The 22,243-nt window shown below is 34.4% G+C and overlaps 2 protein-coding genes across 3 annotated transcripts in view; one reads left to right on the top strand and one right to left on the bottom strand.

The window, feature by feature from the left end:
* Positions 1 to 4,142: 4,142 nt before the first annotated feature.
* Positions 4,143 to 21,439, bottom strand: LOC126822098 (acid phosphatase type 7). Of its 2 annotated transcripts, none has more exons than XM_050550850.2 (12): positions 21,309 to 21,439; positions 16,469 to 16,660; positions 15,098 to 15,280; positions 12,493 to 12,518; positions 12,175 to 12,272; positions 10,516 to 10,584; positions 9,715 to 9,829; positions 9,004 to 9,117; positions 8,235 to 8,363; positions 7,417 to 7,488; positions 6,101 to 6,238; positions 4,143 to 5,015 (listed from the first exon to the last, which is right to left on the bottom strand). In XM_050550850.2, exons 1-12 carry the CDS (start codon positions 21,412 to 21,414, stop codon positions 4,953 to 4,955), a joined length of 1,305 nt encoding a protein of 434 aa, XP_050406807.1. In that variant the 5' UTR covers positions 21,415 to 21,439; the 3' UTR covers positions 4,143 to 4,952. The 2 variants fall into 2 exon arrangements, with proteins under 2 accessions (XP_050406807.1, XP_050406808.1); XM_050550851.2 differs by lacking the exon at positions 6,101 to 6,238 and adding an exon at positions 6,274 to 6,411.
* The window catches only part of LOC126822097 (leucine-rich repeat-containing protein 74A), a 33,006-nt gene continuing 30,129 nt past the window's right edge, over positions 19,367 to 22,243 (top strand). Inside the window, exon 1 of the mRNA XM_050550849.2 lies at positions 19,367 to 19,488. The gene's annotated coding sequence lies outside the window, so the exon portion shown is untranslated. The remainder of the gene's footprint in view (positions 19,489 to 22,243) is intronic.

The raw sequence follows: 22,243 nt of genomic DNA on the forward strand, positions 1-22,243 counted from the left end.
ACGTCAACTTCTTATCAAGGAATTGCCAGACATAGGTCAGTCGGTCCCTAAAATAGAGACAAATACGGAAGCACAACAGAGAAACTTCCAATAGTATTTCATTCTCCCAGTGACGATGTTTGTAGATCCAATATCCTAAATGGTTAACAAATAAGATTCCAAGCTGCATTCCTCATATCGCAGCGTCAGTTCAGCCTATTCGACCATAAAGGCATAATAGTTTTATTTTTTCAAATTTTCCCTACGGGTTGGAAACCAAATAAATGTCTATAGGATAATTGTATATGATGTTTCATTACCGATAAAAGATAAAATATGCGACAACTCTGGTGTGGGCGTATGTTTCGTTGCCTGGCAACCTATCTTTAACCCGGAAACAAATGGAAGATGAAAGCAAGAAAGATAACTCTATTTTTTACGGTAGTAGGTCGTTTCATCCCAAAATCGTTTCATAGGAGGTTGCGTCATATAATGATAAAATTTCTTTTAGAAATCAAAAACTTACATTTATATTTCATCGTTTAACTGCTTATTTTGTGGGGGGGGGGGGGAGGTTAAGGAATTTAGGTTTCATTTCAACAAAACAACTAACACAAAAGTGCAAAAAGTTATTATCTGTTTCATGCCTGGGTTAATTTATATTTCTGCCAGAATGTCTAAGGAAAATTCCTAAAACAAAGATCGCGCCGTTACAAGTAAAATGACCATGACATATTGTTTACCTACTGACCCGAGCTGTAGGGTTTCTGGTAATTCTAAGCATTTGAACAACTAATGATAATTAAATTTCAGTGAAAAAGATGCTTGAATTACTGGAAGGCTTTATAACATGCACAATACTGGATCTTCAAATTCTTGCGAAATACTTTGATACTAACGGTTATCCTATAACATACCGTATATTTCTCCTAGTCGGCCATATTAGAAATACTCACTTCCGGTGAATACGAGGTCGTAGCTGGTTTTAAACGGAATGAATTATTAATAAACATAGAAACAATATCGATGCTAAATTAAATGTTATAAATAAATGGCATGAATTATGTAAATATTTACAAACCTGCGGTTTTGTATTTTCTGTGTCCATTTTATTTTTCGAATGTGTCACTGCTCAAAAACAATGTCAGGACGCTGTTGATGCTAACTTCACTCTAAATGTAGCCTACTAGTTTCAGGGTATCTAATATAATAATCCAAGGAAGAATTTGCCACACAAAAATATCATATAGTAAACTTGGAAAACAATATAAGGTGTCTAAACAATAAATCGATTATGAGATACATCTAATATTATTTTCTAATTTATGTAAGAGTAATTAAATCTGATTTTTTTATTTTTCAGTTAACCAATAATGTCCAATTTTGATTTTATCAATTAATTAAATTCAGTCAACTTTTAAAAACACCCATGTGCTAAAATTCACATGGACATTATGTATTCCCTTGATCTATGAGATTATTGGGCCAATAAAAATCAGGAACTTACAGACATTTTAACTACAGACATCTTTTAACAATGTATTTTACTATAACAATATATTGTTACGTTACTAAGGCATATATATAAATTAAAGAAAAAGAACCAATAATTACGTTGTTCATAATTTGACCTCTTTTTTTTAGTTTACTGTTATATATAATGCGGTAGTAATGTAGATTGTACTTTATTTTAAACTGAACACCAATCTTTCAGTTTGCCCTGAATACAAACAATACCTAATAAATGTATATATGCTTATGGGAGACGCGTAACGTTTGGAGAGCCCAAATTATTAAGCTCAAGGTTTTAATTTTGTCAAATTTGTATAAGGGACCACAAAGTAAATGCGTAATATATTAATTACATAAAGCATGGAGTTTATTTAAGGAGCAATAATTTTGATTTCTACAGCTATTCATTTGAAACAATGGAAATAATTTAGTTTTTATTTATGCAAGATATTGACCCCTTTATATGAATGTGGTTTTAATGACTGGGAATACTGTTTCTCTTAAATAATATAATTATATCCCAAAATTAATGGTACTGTAAGATTTTATTTTTGTCTTCAGTGGTTATTATTCTATTTTATAGCTGACAACATATAAGAAATTAACAATGGATTAAGATGGAATGAAATGGCGTTTAACGTTCTAATCTTCTGCACCGACTGGATTAAAGACGACGGGCTAACGCCATAGTGTGGTATGGGGGAAATTTTGTCCGGTAATGGATTAAACATACACGTAATTAATAATGGAATATTGTTTAGTCTACCATGATTTCTGTGACCGTTTCAAGGCTTCTATTATTTTACAAGTTTTAGCTGATCATGAATTCTTGTGTTTGTGGCTTAACCAATCAGTTGATAATTAGTACTCACACCCTTCCTGTGAAGAACAGTATGTATTTTCCGGGGTTCGAATTCAGCCTATTAATTCATTGTTTTGATTAGTTGAAACCAAGTTCAAAATGGTTATGGGTCAATTGTTATTTTATCAAATCATAAACAGCTCAGTTGGTATTTTTATCGAAGAAAAACAAATGTTGTGTAATTTAAATGTTTTTGCAATTACTAATATTTTTGGCAGTTTTGACCAAACTATGATCTATTTGGCAGTGATTATTTGCCGTTTTGGCTTATGTCCCTTATGACCACCTCCCAAAGAGGTCACTTTACAGCATTTGTATGCCTCGTCAATCCCCCAACACCCCCCCCCCCTCCATCACTCAACCCATGAAAGAATGAATGGAAATGGTTCTTCATAGTTACCATCCCATTGGTTCTTAAACCTGTGGAAAACGAATTCGGAAAAAAAACAATGTTGACGATACACATTACATGTGTTAATTGTATGAAAAAAACACAAGATTGTATAAATCTACACAAGTTTATTTTAATGCAATGCACAACAACACAAGCTTGAGTAGAATCGTTTTAACACAAGTCCATGTGTTGAGATCCAACACAAGATTTTTATCAATGTTTTATTGATTAGAGTCTTTAAAACCGGAGATTCAACATACGTACAACTGGGTTCATGACAAAGGTTGACCGTAATCGGGCTCTCTCACTGACCGTTTGCTATGATTGGCCAGCAGAGACAAAATATCTTTGTCATAATAATTTTGAGTTATTTCCCGTATCAAGAAGTCCTGGATTAACCATTGAGCAAATCAAGCACGTGTTTATGTAAGAAATCATTCAAATAAATATGAATACATTATTTAAAAATTATACTTATAAATTATACACTGGTATAAGTCAGAAAGAAAGATATTTTTACTCCCAATTAATTAATCAAAAGGTTATATTGGATGTATGGCCAGTGAGTTATTGTTAGCGAAACGATTATCGAGTTGTGGATAGAGAAGAACGTCAAAAGTATAAGACCTAAAATGAGAAATAAAAGGCATCCGAAGTGGTAAGTTATTGTGCATTTGGTAAATGTTTGTAAAATAGTAATAGTAATATTAGTATATGCCTTTAGTAATTATCATCAGTCCAAATACCATCAGTAAATAAAGACACAGCTGAACACCATATGTATCACCAATCAGAAGACTTGATTACGGTCGTTAAACAAGAGACGATATCTCGAGGCATTAAGTATCATTCGATAAGTATTAAGTATTAGGATGAAATAGATTATAAGCACATTATATATGGGGGTCATTTCGGGACTAACATATGGTTTAATTTTATTCAATTTTATTTCAACGGTATTTCGTTAGCACGTATCGGTTTTTAGCAGTTGGAGGAACCGGAGTACCCGGAGAAAACCTAAAAGCTGGGAAATCGAAACCACGCCACTTGACAGAATGACAGACCTTATGATCAAATGCACACGCGTTAACCATTCGGTCACCCAACCTCCCTTCTTTAAAATGATTTGTCTTTTTACCTCCTAATAATCCCGCACCAAGATCACTGTTGTTCACTGAAACAGATCAGATATGAAAATTCGAACACCTCTCTTCTAATTCAAGCGTCGCTCGCAAAAAGAACAGGAAAAGCAACAACAAGTTGGGTAGCGCTTGAGTCCAGAATAGGGAAGTTGCCGGCAGAAGAGTGAGAGAATACTATGTCATCTATTAAATAAGGGGAAACAACTACCTAACTTAATCCAAATATATGTTGAATTAAGCGAAAACAACAAAGTTATTTATCAATTTTAATCGTCTGAAAAATTCTTTTTAAGTTGTACATTTTAATCAATAACATTTACCCCAGGATCCAAAAAATACATTTACATTAATACTAATATCATCTAGTCAACTAGTCATGTTGACTAGTAAAGACACTTCACACAATAACAATACAATGTACATAAAAGAACTAAATGGACATCACAGACATTGCAAACCATCATAGATCTATCATATTAATTAAAATATTATTGTTTTAAAATATTTACACCTTTTGCATATAAAATCATTTCATCATATGTTAAACAAATAAATACATCGTTAAGATATAAGATCATTTCATAATTTTTTAAACAGAATAAAATTAGTGATGGCTTACAAATACGTACAGAAATATACAAGAAAGTATCATCAAATCTTATATTTGACATATTTCATAAAGTAAGCAGTTTAAAAATGTATTTTAATAAATGTTATATCTAATTTCTTTTTTTTAAAATGTATTATCTTTTTTTTTTAAAAATGTATTATCCTTCTTTTTTTTTAAAAAAATGTATTATCCATCTTTTTTAAAATGTATTATCCTTTTCTTAAAAAATGTATTATCTTTTTCAACAAATTTATTATCTTTTTTAAAAACAAAATATCATCTTTTTTAAAAAAATATATATTATCTTTTTCACAAAAATATTTTTAAAAATTTACATCCAGTAATATAACTAACTATTTCTTAAAACAAAGCATTTCAACATAATACCTGACAGAGTTATTTTCCTTTTATTATTATTATTCATAAATAATTATTTTTTGATTAACTTTTATACTAGTTGGTATATGGTCCATGTTTGTCTTTAATCAGCCACATTTTATCCATTATCATACCACCCTGAAAGAAAAAAAAAAATGATCCATTCATTATGATCAACATCATCACTGAAATGGAAAGTCGTATTACACAGTTAGTTCATCAATTTCAAACCTTACTGGTCTCAGGAACAGAACATAACGTCATCGTCGCCATCTTGAGATTGTGACGCCATATGAAAAATTCGTAATTGGAGAGTCGATCATACTTGAATTGACCGGAGCCTTTTTTTCAGAGAACCTTGCTAACCGTTCCTGGTCCAAAACGCCAATAATCTGTTAAACATTGATTGATTCCTACTGTCGTGCGATGCGTTACGATAGGATTGTCCGTCGATGGGTGAATAAACATACCAATGACATTGACGGACGATTGGTGAATGAACATACGAATGAGGGACAGGGGATATGACTATGACCTTTAGGTTGTAGGCAGGATTAAGTATGATCCAAAGCAATAGACGGATTCAAATATCCATTTTCTGATTGTAAACCTGTAATAATCCAAGATTCGGATTTCTGGCAATCAAACACTGAATGCTTTGACGTAAGGCTGTTTCACAGCTGTGAGTCACTATCTTGCATCACCTAGCGTAGATATTTGTGTATGTCAATGAGCGGTGTGTGAAACTAAGGTAGCCAAAAGCGCATGTCAGTAGTTAGTTGGCCTAAATCATTAACCGCATGGTGCCCCGTCGTGTTTTGAAAATGTTGCCAAAATCATAAAAACAACAAAGATGACGAAAATAGTACCGCCATAGAAATATTTTAATATTTATATTTGTATGAGTAATTCAGTGCCAGCGTTGTAAGACATGACGCATCAGCTACCGCGCTTCATATGGCTTTTGCCCTTTTGCAGATACTGACGGTCAAAATCACTTGCGGCGACGCAGGGGTGGCGCTATTGTTGCGTCATCTTACGTACATGTTGCGTAGGTCTTACGCTGCGTTAGAGTGGCGTCACCACCAAATCACCCCGCGCTCTACTTACACCAGGGTAACGCACGCCCTTGTCAGATCGACTTAATAAAACATAAATACTGTAGGGTTTTTACATACAATGCCCTCTTTTTATTTTGATTCAGTAATTACACAATCGCCAACCTTATCATCTGAAAGTTGTTCCGTATACAGGTGGGTTGAATTGAACACAGTCATTCTGGTATAACCATAATCTTTAACACGTTTAGCCGACCAATATGGTCGATCCTTATCAAAAGGGTCTAAATTTTCTTGGCATCCCTGTAAAATATATTTGTTGTGATTAAGAAACTAACCTTCGTATCTGACAATTGTTCGAGGTATAAGTGCGAAATATTATGGACAGTCATTCTTGAGTAGCCATAATCTGCTACACGTTTAGCTGACCAATAAGGCTTTTCTTTATCAAATGGAGTTATATCCTCTTGGCAACCCTGTTACGATTAGTTTGAATAAAAGTTTATGAAAAAGTGAAAAGAGTTAAAAGAAAACAAATATTACAGATAGTATCGTACTTAGTTGTACCTACAGCCATATATTATATACTATTGTCTACACTGTGTTATATTAGCGCTATGCAGTTACATATTCCTACACAGTTTTTAATATTATTATTAGGGCGACCCGCTATAGAAAGCGGGAGCCCTATTGTTTTTGTTAAGTACAGTTTGTTAAGTAGGCAGGTTTGTTCTTTTATTAGGGCGACCCCTTTTTGTAGCGGGAGCATTTCTACTATGCCACTCAGACAACAGTGTTCAGACGTGTTTTACAGTCTAAGTCTTATAAAATATACACATCTATATATAAGCACAGAATGGTGTGATAAACTACAGAAATTAAAACAACAAAAGATAAAATATAAAATATTGAATAAATCTGATCTAAAATCTATATAAAACAGACAATATTAGGAGCTAGTTAAAAACTTTGTCAAACAGAAATGTTTTAAGTTCACTCTTAAACACGAGTAAGGACACCTTGCTACGAATAATATAAGGACGTTTATTCCATAGTTTAGATGAAGCAACTTAAAAGGCTTTTTCACCAAACGACACACGATTTGCCTTTTTCTGATTAGGTTGAAAAGAATTGGGTCAAGGACATGGCCTTGGGGTACACCCTGATGACAATTTCCGAGGAGTAGAAGACTATTCAGAGCAACAACAGCTTCTGCCTCTGACCACTTTATAATATGAAGAACTAGTTTTCTGCTCGTCTTCACTGACAATTATTGTTTTATATTTGTTTTGTTGAGAAGTTGATCTATAAAACCTACAGATCGAATGGCGACCAAGGCAGAAGACCAACCTCTGGACCTGGTTTAAACCAATTTACAAAGGACACAGTGATATATTATTTTAAGATGTAAGTTGTATATTGGTATTCCTTATTGTAATATCAACGAGAAGCACATCAAATGGATAAGACAATAAATTTACCGCTGATCCAGTGATGATATGTACAGGTGCCTTTGGATTGGTGTAAGGATGATCATAACTACCATTATATACCTGTAAGGAAATATTAATAACAGTTCTGGAACCTCTTGTTTACAAGTTCTATACGAAGATTCTAAACTCTGGGACATAAAGATTCCTTGAAATGATTTAAAATGTCACAAAAACAAAAAACAGACTCCACTCCACCCCGTTTTAGGGAATGAGTATCTTAAACATTTGATTGACTATCACGGTAATGGTTCGGGCCAGAATGTCATTTAATTAAACTTGCAATTGTCTTTATAATGGATTGATCCTCAAAGTAAAGGGAATGAAGGTAAATTGTAGTACTAGTATTATTTAGAGTGTGTGTTTATGCCCCTTTTCTTTAAAACATCCCACAATGTACCCTTCTATTACAACACCTTCTCAGCATTCCATCGGTGCGCAATTGACCAAAAACCTGTAATGTCAATCCTACTTGAATGGGTGGGATCTTAGGCTTTTTTCGAAAAGGTTAAACCTCATTTAATTCATTCATTCATTTTATCGAAAGATGTCGCTCCCAGGAACAATATTAGATGAGCGTGTATTGGGGATCAATTCCTTGTCCATAAACCATATACCTTCATTCATTGACTGTGCAAATGCAATCTGGACCCGACAACTGCTTGCCTCAATTCTTTGAAAACCATTTTGTGAGTTTTTCCTAGATGATAGGTGTTGTGCACGAGGTGTGTATAATTTTTTCCCTTAAACACCCAATATCATTTCACATTTACTTGCTAATTCAAACAGCTGTATTAAACATTACTCACCTTTCGATCGTAAACCGGCCAGAGTCGTTCATAAGAATGTTCATGTGCCCAGAGCTGAAGGTCTACACCGTAATCATAGAATAGCTTCTCTAAACCATACAGGTGGAGTATAGGTACCCCTAATCTTATCTGAATTTATAATATAATGAAACCTTTAAACGAAATTCTGGTGCAAATATAACATAGGTCTTCATGTCAATAAGGGTCGATGGCTGGGCGGGTGGGTTAGTTAGGGTAATTGAGTAACCACACGAGGTTAAGCAGGCGACATTACTTTGTGTCCACGTACAAGCGGGGAATCGAAACCACGCCATAATGCCAGACCTTTTGATCAAAAGCGCACTCGTCCACGCGACTTACTGAAGGAAGGGTTGGTATTTGTGGGCTTTATAAGATTGTTTTAAAAGCAATGAAATATAGCAACTATCATTATATCATTTTCTCTTAATTCCCTGCGAAGGACATATTAATGGAATGAGGTGGGGGTTTAACACCTTGTCAAGACATTAATTCGTTCATTTTAGACTAACATATGGTATCTTTCATTTCTATGGTTATATGCGTGTTCAGTGCGAGAATTACGCGGTTTTTTGTATCATCCGAACAACTAGATACAATTTTCAAGTCAGCTTCGGGCTTGAATTATACCGAAACTTCGCCACACGAAAAGAGAAAGAGACACTACTCGGGGCATTGTTTCGACAATGTGAACAAGTATAGACAATACTGAAATATATTCAAATAAAGATGTCTGAACATATCAACTTACTATGCCTTCGTATTTTGTACAATCATCACTATCGTTATTAGAACAGTACATAGGTCGATGACCCATTGTAATAATCCATGGTTGTTTCGCCCGATTCTCAGGTAAATTGGCTACCTGTAATAAATATAATGTACTGTTACATTATGAAATTAAAAAAAACCCATCAATTTCATTTGTTTGTCCAGGAGTGATCGTCTTCAATATGTTACCATATACATATGTCTGATAATTTGGCAGTGTTCTCCGAATGTTTTGCAGTAGACATGTCAGGACAATGGACATTCTATTCCACGCATCACCATGATGTTACAAATCCTTATATAGGTAACAACACCTTACTTATAGGTAACAAATCCTTAGGTAACAAACCATTGCATATAAGTAACAAATCATTCCATATAAGTAACAAATCAGTCCATATAAGCAGCAAATCAGTCCATATAAGTAACAAATCATTACATTTAGGTAACTAAAATTATTTTCCAACATTTTTGTATTTTTAATAAATCTTTCCAAACATATGTCAATACTGGCTACAAAAATAGTACACCAAATCTCTAACGCCATTGTGGTGTCTTCATTAGCCCGACGGGCAGAAAGATGCTCAACCCCATTTCATTTCATTGTCATTGTAACATACCCCTTTCTTGTGTAACCTATATGCATACCTTACTTTATAGTAAAATGTCAAGAAATGTATAGATTACTTACTTTAAGATCATTTTCTAGCCAATCGTACATACGAGGTACTTGTAATAGACCATATTGTATGAAGAAATAAAACTCTGTACTAAATGATATTACATGAACTGGTCCTACATTAAAACTGCAATATAAATTAAAACAAAGAAATAAATTATTTACATCGGCAAGTTATAGATAAGTATGACCTAGCACACAACATGATTCGGGGAGCTTTGATAATCGGATAATTTATAAATCTCACAGAAATGAAATGAAATGGGGTTTAACGCATACTTTTCTACTCCGAGGAAATTTTGCCCGGACAGCGGTACTACGACCTACTCTTATATCGAATTCCAACTGTCAAAGAATTTTTTTATTTGCACACCAATATATACACGGGAACACGGGTTTTCGTCCAATCCGAACAACTATACATTGTCCTTTCCCAGGCTCTCCGCCCTGAACCATTGACAGGTGAGGTATGGAGGGCACACCGAAAAATCCCGATGAACCTTTTCGGCCGACACGGTTCCTCCCCAGATCTCAGAGAAAGAAATAAGGGAATACTATCAATCATTTAGTCATATCAATGTATCTGTGTTACCAGTAGGGGCGCAGACCAACTCAAAAGGTTAAGCATGTAACCCGGGCCCTACTCCTGGTCACATTCAAGCATATGGCCAAACTCAAGGACAGGCCTTATAGTATAAAAAAACATCCATCAGAAGCCCTGTATGCCAAAGCTAACCTGCCCCTAAGCTTCCTGATGAGCACGCCGTGGGAAGTGGTACTTGGTGTTCTTTATATTTCTTCAAAACAACTAACCTGTAATACATACGATCTCCCTGTTCATCACCTGGCATAAACAGTCGGTTCTTATATTGTGTAAAATTACTATAAAAATGAAAAAAAAAAATTAATTGACATCTGGTGTTCTAGAAAAAGATGCATTCAATTAATTGGCATACAAAGTTAACGAGCCGATGAAAAACTAGCATGTTGATAACAGCACAGATAACAAGATATTAGTGGTTATGATGTCATAACTGAATTAATATGAAGTGGCATTTAATGTTTTAGAAAGAGTATGCATTAACTTTAACTTGTTTACAACACACGTCAATATACCTAACTGAAGAGATGGCTTGGATATGGATTTCACGTAACACACAGTGAACACTACTAAGATATAATATACTGTTTACTTACTTAGATCTAATATAATGTTTACTTAATACACTGTTTACTTACTTATATCTAATATAATGTTTACTTACTTATATCTAATAAAATGTTTACTTAATTAGATCTAATAAAATGTTTACTTAATTAGACCTAATACACTGTTGATTTACTTAAATCTAATATAATGCTTACTTACTAAGACCTAATACACTGTTTACTTACTTTGCTCTAATATGTTTACTTACTAAGACCTAATACACTGTTGACTTACTTAGATCTAATATAATGCTTACTAAGACCTAATACACTGTTCACTTACTTAGCTCTAATATGTTTACTTACTAAGACCTAATACAATGTTGACTTGCTTAGCTCTAAAATGTTTACTTACTAAGACCTAATACACTGTTGACTTACTTAGATCTTATATGTTTACTTACTAAGACCTAATACACTGTTCACTTACTTAGCTTTAATATACTTGTAATGTTCAAATTTGTTTAGTGTCTAAATTGTCCGAGTACATGAGTATATAATTTCACTTAATATTCATGAGGTAATATATAAACCGCTGGTGTGGCGGGAATTCTGGCAGTGAAAGCGTGACCACCGTGGTGTCGATTAGCGTGGAAGGCATATTGTCTTTTCACCGTGTATACATTATGTGTTTTTTATTTTAGTGATTTTAAATTAGTATGAACAAAAGTGACTCTAATGCGTGTATTAGGGATTTAGTGATAAGTGAATAATTTCATGTTATGAATTGTGTGTTGTGTTTCATATTAGTAAGTGACTTTAATTCATTTTGCAATGAGACATTCATCGTGTGGGTGAATAGTTTTCAAGCAATTAAGTGAGCTTTATATCTTCTGACTTATGATTATTATCATCAAAATATAGACTATATATAGAACTTTATATACTTCAATATTAACTTTTGTAATCATTATATTGCTGAATATAAACTATTATTAATTATTAACTGTGTTGGTGTCTACATATATGTAAAGAAGGTTCTCACGAAGACCGCGTGTTAGATAAAAAATTTCCCCTGCTCTGGGTGTAACCTTTCCTGTGTCAAGGCCACAACTTTGGTGGTTCTTGACAATTCCAGAGATAAGAAATACGTATAGTATAACGAGTGCAAAACAATAGAAGATTTCACGCACTATCGGCACAGTATAGCCATTTTTCAGCTACACATAATAATACTGTTTACGTACTTAGACATCGAGTGATCTAAATTAAGTTAGATATGATGTTCACTTACTTAAGATATATAATATACTATTCACTTACTGATTGTTTTCGTGATTACCAGGGCAAGTCATATAAGGTAAATTAGCTGCTACTGGTTGGATAATGTTAAAAAAGTTGTCCCCCATCGTTCCGTTGGCCTAAAATATCGACAGACATAGATTTTGATATTCATAAAGTGGTTTAAATTTTTAAAACCATTAATAGTAATATTGATTATTTGAACTATTTAATGCTAACACGCGTGATAACAAATCAAATCATCCCGGCCCCCATTAAATATGAAATATTCAAAAAAGGCACATGATTTAATGCTACTACCAATTAAATTCGATATTGAAGCCATTTACTTAAACTTACCGAATACATATCATAGGCAAAATCACCTGAAACACAAAGCATGCAATGTTATATTTGTAAAATATGGTTTGAAATCTAATGGTGACGACCGAAATGTCCTCGAATTTTCGTCTGGATAACAACGAAAATGCGAAGCAATTAATCGATAATCAATATTCGTTCGTTCGTTCCTAAAGTTTTACGTCCACTTCCACCATAGGTGATATCGTAGACAAGATAATCAATATTTATAACATTGCCTTATGACGTCATAGTAATTATAATGGGATTGTGATGTTTAAATCATAACTTAGTTACCATAGCTAAGATATAAACATTGTAAACTTCATCACCCTGATGAAGGTCTGCAAATGAAATGGGGTTTAACGTCCAGGACCCGAGTTCACCAAGCATTCTCAGATTTAAGTTAAGGATTTACTCAACTTTCAATCACTGTTTATGAGAAATATATTTGATCAAGAAGCACAAAACTTTGCACATAATGTAGTCCCTTAATGATGTATTTGACACATTAAAACAACAAAAGTTTTATAAAGGGCTATATTTTAGTTAAAATAAGGCAAGCGAATTTGAGTAAATTCTTAACTTATGCTTTGTGAAGGGCTATATTTTAGTTAAAATAAGGCAAGCGAATTTGAGTAAATTCTTAACTTATGCTTTGTGAACTCGGGGCCAGAGCCCGGTTCCTAGAAAATTCTTAAAAGTAAGCACAAAGTCATGCTTCACTTTTGCTTACGTAAGAAACTTTATAAAATACCGTCTCTAGAAAATTCTCAAGATCGTTCTTACGTAAGCACAAGACAAGTACGAGTCTAAGCACATTGTGACTGGTAAACTGGGACTACGATGCTCTCTAACGTCGTAAAAACAATTTGGTATGCGAATTACGTCATAAATTGGTCAGCTGCATAGAATTATAAAGATCAATGGCATTAACTTCCCGTCAAATAGTCGATTTAGATGCATTCGACATGTCCCCCATTATAGAATGTGCCACAAAAACCGCAAGCACATGCAAACACACGGAATAATTGTGAGAGCGCCTGTTTGTGTTGTTTACTAATTTGTAAATAAATAAAATGGTTTCAGGGTACCAGAAGCTAAATTTTCTATAGCATTCTTCGAGAATATGTTTCTAATGGATTTTCTCTTGTCTTTCAATTGGCTCTTTGGCATCAAAAGATGTAGGAAATGCCGTCGAATAACTCTACAGTCAGCCATCTTTTTTGAAGCAGAAACAGGCTTAAGGTTGGTAAGCAAGCCGTATACCTTGCTTGGGACTTGTGCTTAGATGACAATGTTTAAGAACGAAGTTGTGCTTAAGTTTTTTCTTGGAACACGTAATAACGTGCTTGTGCTTACACTAAAGTCTACTTAAAATCTAAGCACAAGAACGTTCTTAAGAATTTTCTGGAAACAGAAAATAAGATAAGTTTACTTAAATGCAAAGTCTACTTAAAATCTAAGCACACGAACGTGCTTAAGAATTTTCTAGGAATCGGGCCCAGGGCCCGGTTCTTAGAAAATTCTTAAAGTAAGCACAAAGTCATGCTTCACTTTTTCTTACGTGAGAAACTTATAAAAATACCGTCCCTAGAAAATTCTCAAGACCATTCTTACGTAAGCACAAGTCAAGTATAAGTCTAAGCACATTGTGACTGGTAAAGTTTACCATAAACTGAGATTACGATGCTCTTTAACGTCAAAAAAACAACTTTGGTATGCGAATTACGTCATAAATTTGTCGTCTGCTTCATTGACGTCATGATATATATGGTTGATTTAGATGCATTTGACATGTCCCCGATACACATATAAAATGTGCCACAAGATAAAAAAAAACCGCAGACACATACAAACTAACTGAATAATTGTGAGAGCGCCTGATCTTAAGTAGTCCGTGTGTTTGTAGCCTATTGTTTACTAATTGACAAATAAATAAAATGGTTTCAGGGCAGAAGCGAAATTTTCTATAGTATTCTTAATTTCTTCTGGAGAAGGATTTTCTCTGTCTTGTAATTGTCTCTTTGGTATCAAAAGTTGTCGGAAATGCCGTCGAAAAACTCTACGGTCAGCCATCTTTTTGAAGTAGAAACAGACTTAAGGTTGGTAAGCAAGCCGTATACTTTGCTTGGGACTTGTGCTTAGATTGACTATGTTTAAGAACGAAGTTGTGCTTAAGTTTTTTCTTGGAACGCATAATAACGTTCTTGTGCTTACAATGAAGTCTACTTAAAATCTAAGCACAAGAAAGTTCTTAAGAATTTTCTGGGAACACAAAATAAGGTAAGTTTACTTAAATGCAAAGTCTACTTAAATCTAAGCACAAGAACGTGCTTAAGAATTTTCTAGGAATCGGGCCCAGGTCTCGAATAAAGCTGTCCTATACATTGGAAATCAAGCGTTTATCTATTTTTTAAAAAAAGAAAGAAAATATTCCTCCGACCAATTTTTTTTTAAACATACCGACATGCAGTGTGACACCGTACAATCCTTTTTGCATAAAGACTTTGTAAATAAAGCAGTCCAAACCGTGAAAATCAAATGTTTGTTTATTTAAAAAAAAATGAAGAAAATAATCAAAACAATTTGTTTTTATACATACCGACATGTAGAGCGACATCGTACAATCCTTTTTGAATATCATTATCTAATCTTGGTACCGACTGAGCATTCTTAAATCCCAAATCACCATAAAACACAAAACGTGGTGACCAGTTACTGCCTTCTTTTAATGTAGTAAACGTAAACGTATCACTGAGAGCTCCTTTAGTACCACATACATAGCCTGTAATTAATGAAAATGTGGACAGACGACATATTAAAATATTTAAAATTAATGATGCATTATTTAAGAGCTAAATCTGCCTATTGCAAGTCTTTCTTTAGGCCTTAAATGTCATACAAATTATTAATTGGACATTTATTAACTTGCCAAGACCACAATGAACTCACGATGTCATCGGATGTTCTAGATTTTTAATATATTTAAATACGATTTTATGATTTAATTTAGAAATGGAAAATCAAGACTTTGTTTATTATCGTAATCGTAGCAACGGTAGCAATTACAATCGTGGCCTACGCTGTTTTACAATCGATGATAACTCCGTACAGAATGAAGTAATTCGACTGAAATTTTCAACATATTCCCTTTTCATTACTTTTGTTTAAAACTATTATAGCCAAAACTGTCGGCCTTGTATCTAAATTATACATAACGCAAGGAAACAAAATATGTGGAAATGTACATTAGCTTTTGTAGAAACCCAACCGTGTTTACGCTAACCTTAATACGAGATGAGATAGAATAGGGATCGAGATGGTTGGGCCCAATATCTCGCCAAAACAATGCTTCAGTTAAGTCGAGATAAACATATGTTAATTTATATTTCCATGCTTCAGTTAAGTAGAGATAAACATATGTTAATTTATATTTCCATGCTTCAGTTAAGTCGAGATAAACATATGTTAATTCATATTTCCATGTTTAGATGTGTAAGGGTTCGTTTACGTGTACGCCAATGTTTACACTGGTTGACTCTGTTTTTCCTCCCAGCAAAACGATTTGGCAGACAAATTGGCGACCGGGTAGGAAACATCCCTTATAGGTTCTTCTTGACCCAGGGTGCCTAGGCTTATTTCCGATTGGACCATTTTTTTTTATAGAAGTGCTACATAATAATAAACATATATTTCATTAACTTTAAGCACCCTTTGTGACACGGTACCCACAATAAGTGGCAAGTTCACTGTCGTTGGGCCATTTATTTTTACAGAAGTGCTACATAATAATAATCATATATTTCATTAACTTTGAGCACCCTTTGTGACACGGTCCCCAAAATAAGTCTGCTTTCGTTTTAAAAGAAAGGTACAACATAGCACAGCTAAATATCCTGATTCAAATGATATATTAACCCCTGGAAGACAAATATTAAAAATAAGATGCAAGCATGTTGAACATAAAACTTACTATATTTTTGTCCTGGAATCAACCCAGAGAGTAAGACATAATGAAGATACTGTACATTGGTTTTTGAAACATCGACAAAAATCTTTGATGTTCCTTGTGTGGAATTGGTCAAATCTTTAATACCGAATAATACAAGAGAAGTATCCGTCTTGTTCCTGGTACTCCATGTAATGGATATTTTATCAATCGTTACTGAAAAGATAGAATAAGATACACGTGGCGTAATGAATGATGATATCGGCAAAAGATATCAATTAGTTAGGCCAAGAAAAAATACTTGTGCTTACGGTTACTGGACACACAAATAATACGGTCGGTCGGTCGGTCGGAACATCTTTTTTGTCGTAGGGTTTGTACAATCTATTTACTAGCATTTCTAGGTTGATTACTGAGTAAGGTTCTTGAAAATATTACCGAAAGTTAAGTGTTGGAATTTGTCCACAGAAAATAACGCCAATATCGATATAGAGCCTGGGAAGTGAGAGAGAGAGAAGTTTAGGCTCGGCGATTTTGGCTCCAAAACTAGAGCCGGTCGGGTAACCGTAAACGCGGGTATTTTTTTTTTTTTTTTTTTTTTCATTTTAGCCTTGGGTATAATGTTCTAATTTATATTCAAACTTATAACAATAAAAAGAGGAAAATTGTGATTAAGATAATTATGGTTCTCCATAAGTAGGATGAAACATTAGAACCCAGTAAATAATGTCAAGATAAAGCACTTGACCTTATTTCTTGTCACGCACACAACCGTGATCGAACCCATGATTACAGGCCTTATGATTCACAGTTAGACACCACCACACCACCTGCCCCTTACCCCCCAGTTTGTTAGCTATGTGAAATCCCCAAATGATAAGTGGTATCAACTATGTTTTCTAGATCAAGTAAGCATACACGGGAAATTTGACGCTCATATTTCGCGTATATTTTAAAGAATTCTTCAATAGAGATTATTAGAATTGGGCTATATTGCACCGTCGACTGTTAAATAAAATAAAACGGGTTTAAGTTAACGCATTACTTCTCTGCTCCAACGGACTAATAAAGTTGTGTAATGGGTCAAAGTTCGCCCTGAAAGCCGGCGCTACTTCTTCTTTCGATTTGCAACTGTTCGAAGATCTTCAACTTGTTGCCTCGGTTTTTCGTACAATCCGAACGACTAGACGCTTTTCCCTGCCATTGACATGAGGGTGGGTTTAATGTATCAATGCCATGTTCGCCGAACCAACGCCAACTAATCATTAAATTGCCGAGAAATAAACTACAATGGGTAACTTTAATGCTAATTAGATCAGAGAGAGAGAGAGAGAGAAATGAGGATTTAACGTCCACTCGACACAAACTAGGTCATTTCGGAAATAACACATGGTTCAATTTTATTTCAATAATTCGCTTGCGCGTAGGGATCTAGCAGTGGGGGGAAACCAGAGGACCCGGAGAAAACCCACGAGGTTGGACAGGCGACCCTACTCCTTGTCACGTACAACCAGGGAATCGAAACCCCGCCAGTTGACACAATGACAGACCGTATGATACAGCGCGCGTGTGCTAACCATTCGGCCATCCAACCCCCCAAATTAGATCAGATCTAATAAATCGTTCAACTGTTTATTCGACCTTTTTCGTTATCAAACGAATTGCACCGTATTATCAACACACATCTATTGTAACATAATTATCATTTGGTTCAAATTCAAATTACATAACTCTGTGATCCCATTTGTTATCTGCTATAATTTGTTCTATTACGGTTAGATTAGATTTGAGATTCTACAACTAGTTCTCCAACACAGTATTTAATCAAAGATGCATTATGTACGATATAGATAACGAGCTGGCCGATCCGGCTATAATAGATTAAAGATAGAAAAATGAATATAATGAAATTTCACTGAAATTACTTTATTCTGAGCGAAGTTATGACTGTTTAAAGATACAGCGTTGATCGTTGTTTATCGTCGCAACGGTACTTGACAGCCGCGACTTAGCCTCGATTGTCCATTCATGGTGAAATCTTTAAATCTCGCGTAACTTTAAATCTATTTAAATCTCGGTCATCCGACGGTCCAGAGAATTGATTATAAGCTTGTCATGTAAATAAATGTCTAAATAATATAGTTTATCTAACATTTAAGCCAAAATAAATCCCCGTAATAGGCAGGTTAGCACTTACATAATGCGTCTTTAAATATTCAAGGTTTTTTGAAAATGTAACTTTAACCTATATTTGATATTGGAGAGTCGGAGAAGTATGGAATCAATAAGCGTTATACCAATAAGCAGATCTATAGAAATCTGATATTAATTAAATATTTATAGCCAATTTCTATGAACTGGAGAATGGTTACATTGGAATTAACACACAACCATGCGCCATGTTGACAAAAACAAAATCACAGCCTCGGGTGTATCAAATTAATTTCACGGATATCGTTTTTGTCTTACATCTAATATACGACAAATTTTGATAGAATTTTAATGTGTAAATATCGTTAGATTAACTTTTTGTGAAACATTTCATATAATGGGCTAAATGTAACTTCTTGAGAAACATTTTTATTAGTTTAACTTAGTGTGAAACATTTACAGTGTGATCTGTGAATATTGTTAGTTTAACTTCGTGTGAAAAATTCACAGTGTAATCTGTTAATATTATTAGTTTAACTTTGTGTGAAAAATTAACAGTGTAATCTGTAAATATCATTAGTTTAACTTACTGTGACACATTCCATTAATGGACTAAATTTAACTTCGTGTGAAGCATTTAACAGTATACTGGGCGAGCATCACTGTATTAACTTCTTGTGAAACAAGTCACAGTAAAATATGTGAACATTATCAAGTTTAACTTCTAGTAAAACATTCACAATATATGTATATGGACTATAAACAGGGTACTGAAAGGATACAATATAATACTTATATTTATTCCTCAAAGTTTTGACCATATCTAGTTTTTTTAGGTGTTTATGGGGAAAACTGATGTTTCCTAACCAAAGGCTAACTTACTGAACTCACAGGTAAGGAAAACATAACGGACATTAAGAACATCTATTCACTATTTTCTCCTGCGTTGAAATTCAGATAAAGAAGAGACTGGGCTTATGCAGATGGACATACGCCATGCAGTGTGCCACGGCGGTACTGCAGCCTACTCTTATAACGAATTCAATATGTCAGGGTTTCTTTTACGTGCATGCCAATGTTTACACGGGACCTCGATTTTCTGTCCAATACGAACCACTATAAGTTTTCTAGCTAGGCCCTCCATCGTGCACCACTGACAAGAGGGAACCACGCCGGAAATTCCCAATGAACGTTTCGGCCATCACCGGGATCGAACAAGGGACCTCTAGGTTAGCGAGCCAGGGTCTTACTCACTGAATCTCCGTGGCTGCAACGAAAACTCAGGTCTGTTATTATGTTCACCGCGAATCGTTATCTACACGTAATTACAGTCCTGATTATTTTTACAAGATGAATATCGACATTAGATCATTAGACAAAGTCTCGAAAAGAATTATATCAGCCTACCAAGGCGGTTTGTGCGATACGCTTGTCAAAACAAAGAGATAAACAGCAGCCTTTGACACGAAACAATATGCAAACTTTATTTTTGTATAATTAAAACATAGACATAAATGAGATGAAATGGGGTTTAACTTCCTACTTTTCTTCGTCAACCGGGTTAATGCAGTATGCTGTGGCAGTGGCGCTAGGACCACTTATTTCGTATTCCTTCTGTCACAGGTTCTTTTAAGTTCCTGCCAACATGTACATGTATTAATATTAATATCAGCATCACCAGATCATGTCACCTATACGCTGATTATCAACAGTAAAAGCGTAATCTATGTAACAAGTGTTACACCACATTTCACTAAAGCAACACTATCGGCTTTGGTTGACGTATGTCACGAATTCACTATTTTACTTTGTATCCAAAAATAAACTATGTCTTTAATGTCTTAATATAAACCGGATTGCCCTACAGTTATATAAAGAAAATTGAAATATATTAGAATACATAATGAAAAGTAACGCATGTGAAAATCCTCGGTATGTATTTGTATATTTAATGGCATTTTAAGGAGAAGAGCTTAAAATATATGACATTAAACGGATTTTCGTGTTCTATAATATGAATAGAGACAGGGGAAAATGGGGTTTAACGTCCACTCGACTCTAACTAGGTCATTTCAGGACTAACACATGGTGCAAGTTTATTTCAATAATTCACTTGTGCTTAGGTGTCTTTAGCAGTTGGAGGAAACCGGGGGACCCGGAGAAAACCACACAAGGTTGGAAGTCGCTCCTACTCCTTGTCACGCACAAAGCATTGAATCGAAACCACACCGCTTGGCTCAATGACAGACCTTTATATTGACTATATGCAAATAAATCATAAAGTTTGTCCTTACAAGGAAGTGACTGGTGTAAATTACATCAGTCACTTCCTTGTAAGGACAAGCTTCGTCACCGTCCATTGTTCATAGGGAAAAGAAATCTTCACCGACTTGATTCAGAGATAAGATAGGCTACTCACGTCTTTAACTCCATATTTAACCACATGCATAATACATTTAATCATTGATTATGCTACTGTAATTAATTTAATCAAACATAAGCCTGTCGATTTTAACATCTGCGCAAATAATGTATAAATAAATCACGACCATCGCTTTTTTACGCGCGTGTATTATATAAAGTGAAAGACGAGCCTGTTCTAAAAATAGCATAACACAATACTAGCCCAGTAACTTCTTGATCGTAGTAAACTAGCAGTCGTTTAAACGTGTATGAGTTGAAATAATATAATTACAAATAACTAATAACATACCTCCCAAAGCCACGTGGATTTGTTGCGGTGTAATATTTAAAGCCTGTTCCGCAAAACAAAATGTTAATATTGACAACAACAATGCCGACTTCAGCTCTCCGGCCATTTTGCTTCTTTCACGTGACTTACAATATTGCGTCTATTTATAAATCTGATCTATGTCTCGTTTGTCCAGTGCTATTTTGTATTCGTGGTTATCCAGCAACACGAGGGTATTCCGTCTAGTTTTAGTGCAAGGGTATTGTAGTAGGGCGAATTTCAGTTAATACTAAATATTTATTATTCTCGCAATTAATAAATTTGACCCAATAGTAAATGTTTGATATCTCGTGCTATTTCGCACAGTGTTACTTAATACAGTAAGCAATAATTGCCCATTTTATTGCATGCTATTGTCTTTATATCTTTCCCTAATCGCCTGTCTCCAGTATAATTCTTTTTTTTCTTTTTTGCATTTTCCATATATCTTATAAATCGTAACTAACGTCTACAGGCTAAATTGTTTTACAAATTAGATGAATTAGCTTAACATCCCCTCGATACACATCTTGGTCATTTCGGGACTAAAATCCGGATCAATTTCATTTCAATCCAGGGACGTAGATAACAATTTTGTTTGGTAATCGCGCATATCGGAATTTAACTTCCAGGAATATGTTTGTTCCAAAAATCACGTTTTTAGCTTGTGAACCCTTTAGACGTCACAATTTGTATTCAATTTTTATAAACCGTTTACGGTTTAAATATATCATCGTTACACTTCGGCGAAGGTTGAGTACTTGTACGCAATTAGTCTAAAAGTATGTAATACCAAGGTCGTGTAGGCTACCCTCTAGAAGTCACAATTTTTATTCGATTTTGACGAAACTTTTCATGTAGTTTATAACCCAAAGATCTCGGTTCCTTTCAATATTCGCACATATCGAACCGTAACT

This window comes from Patella vulgata, chromosome 5 (genome assembly GCF_932274485.2).
Source record: "Patella vulgata chromosome 5, xgPatVulg1.2, whole genome shotgun sequence".
NCBI classification, from domain to species: domain Eukaryota; kingdom Metazoa; phylum Mollusca; class Gastropoda; family Patellidae; genus Patella; species Patella vulgata.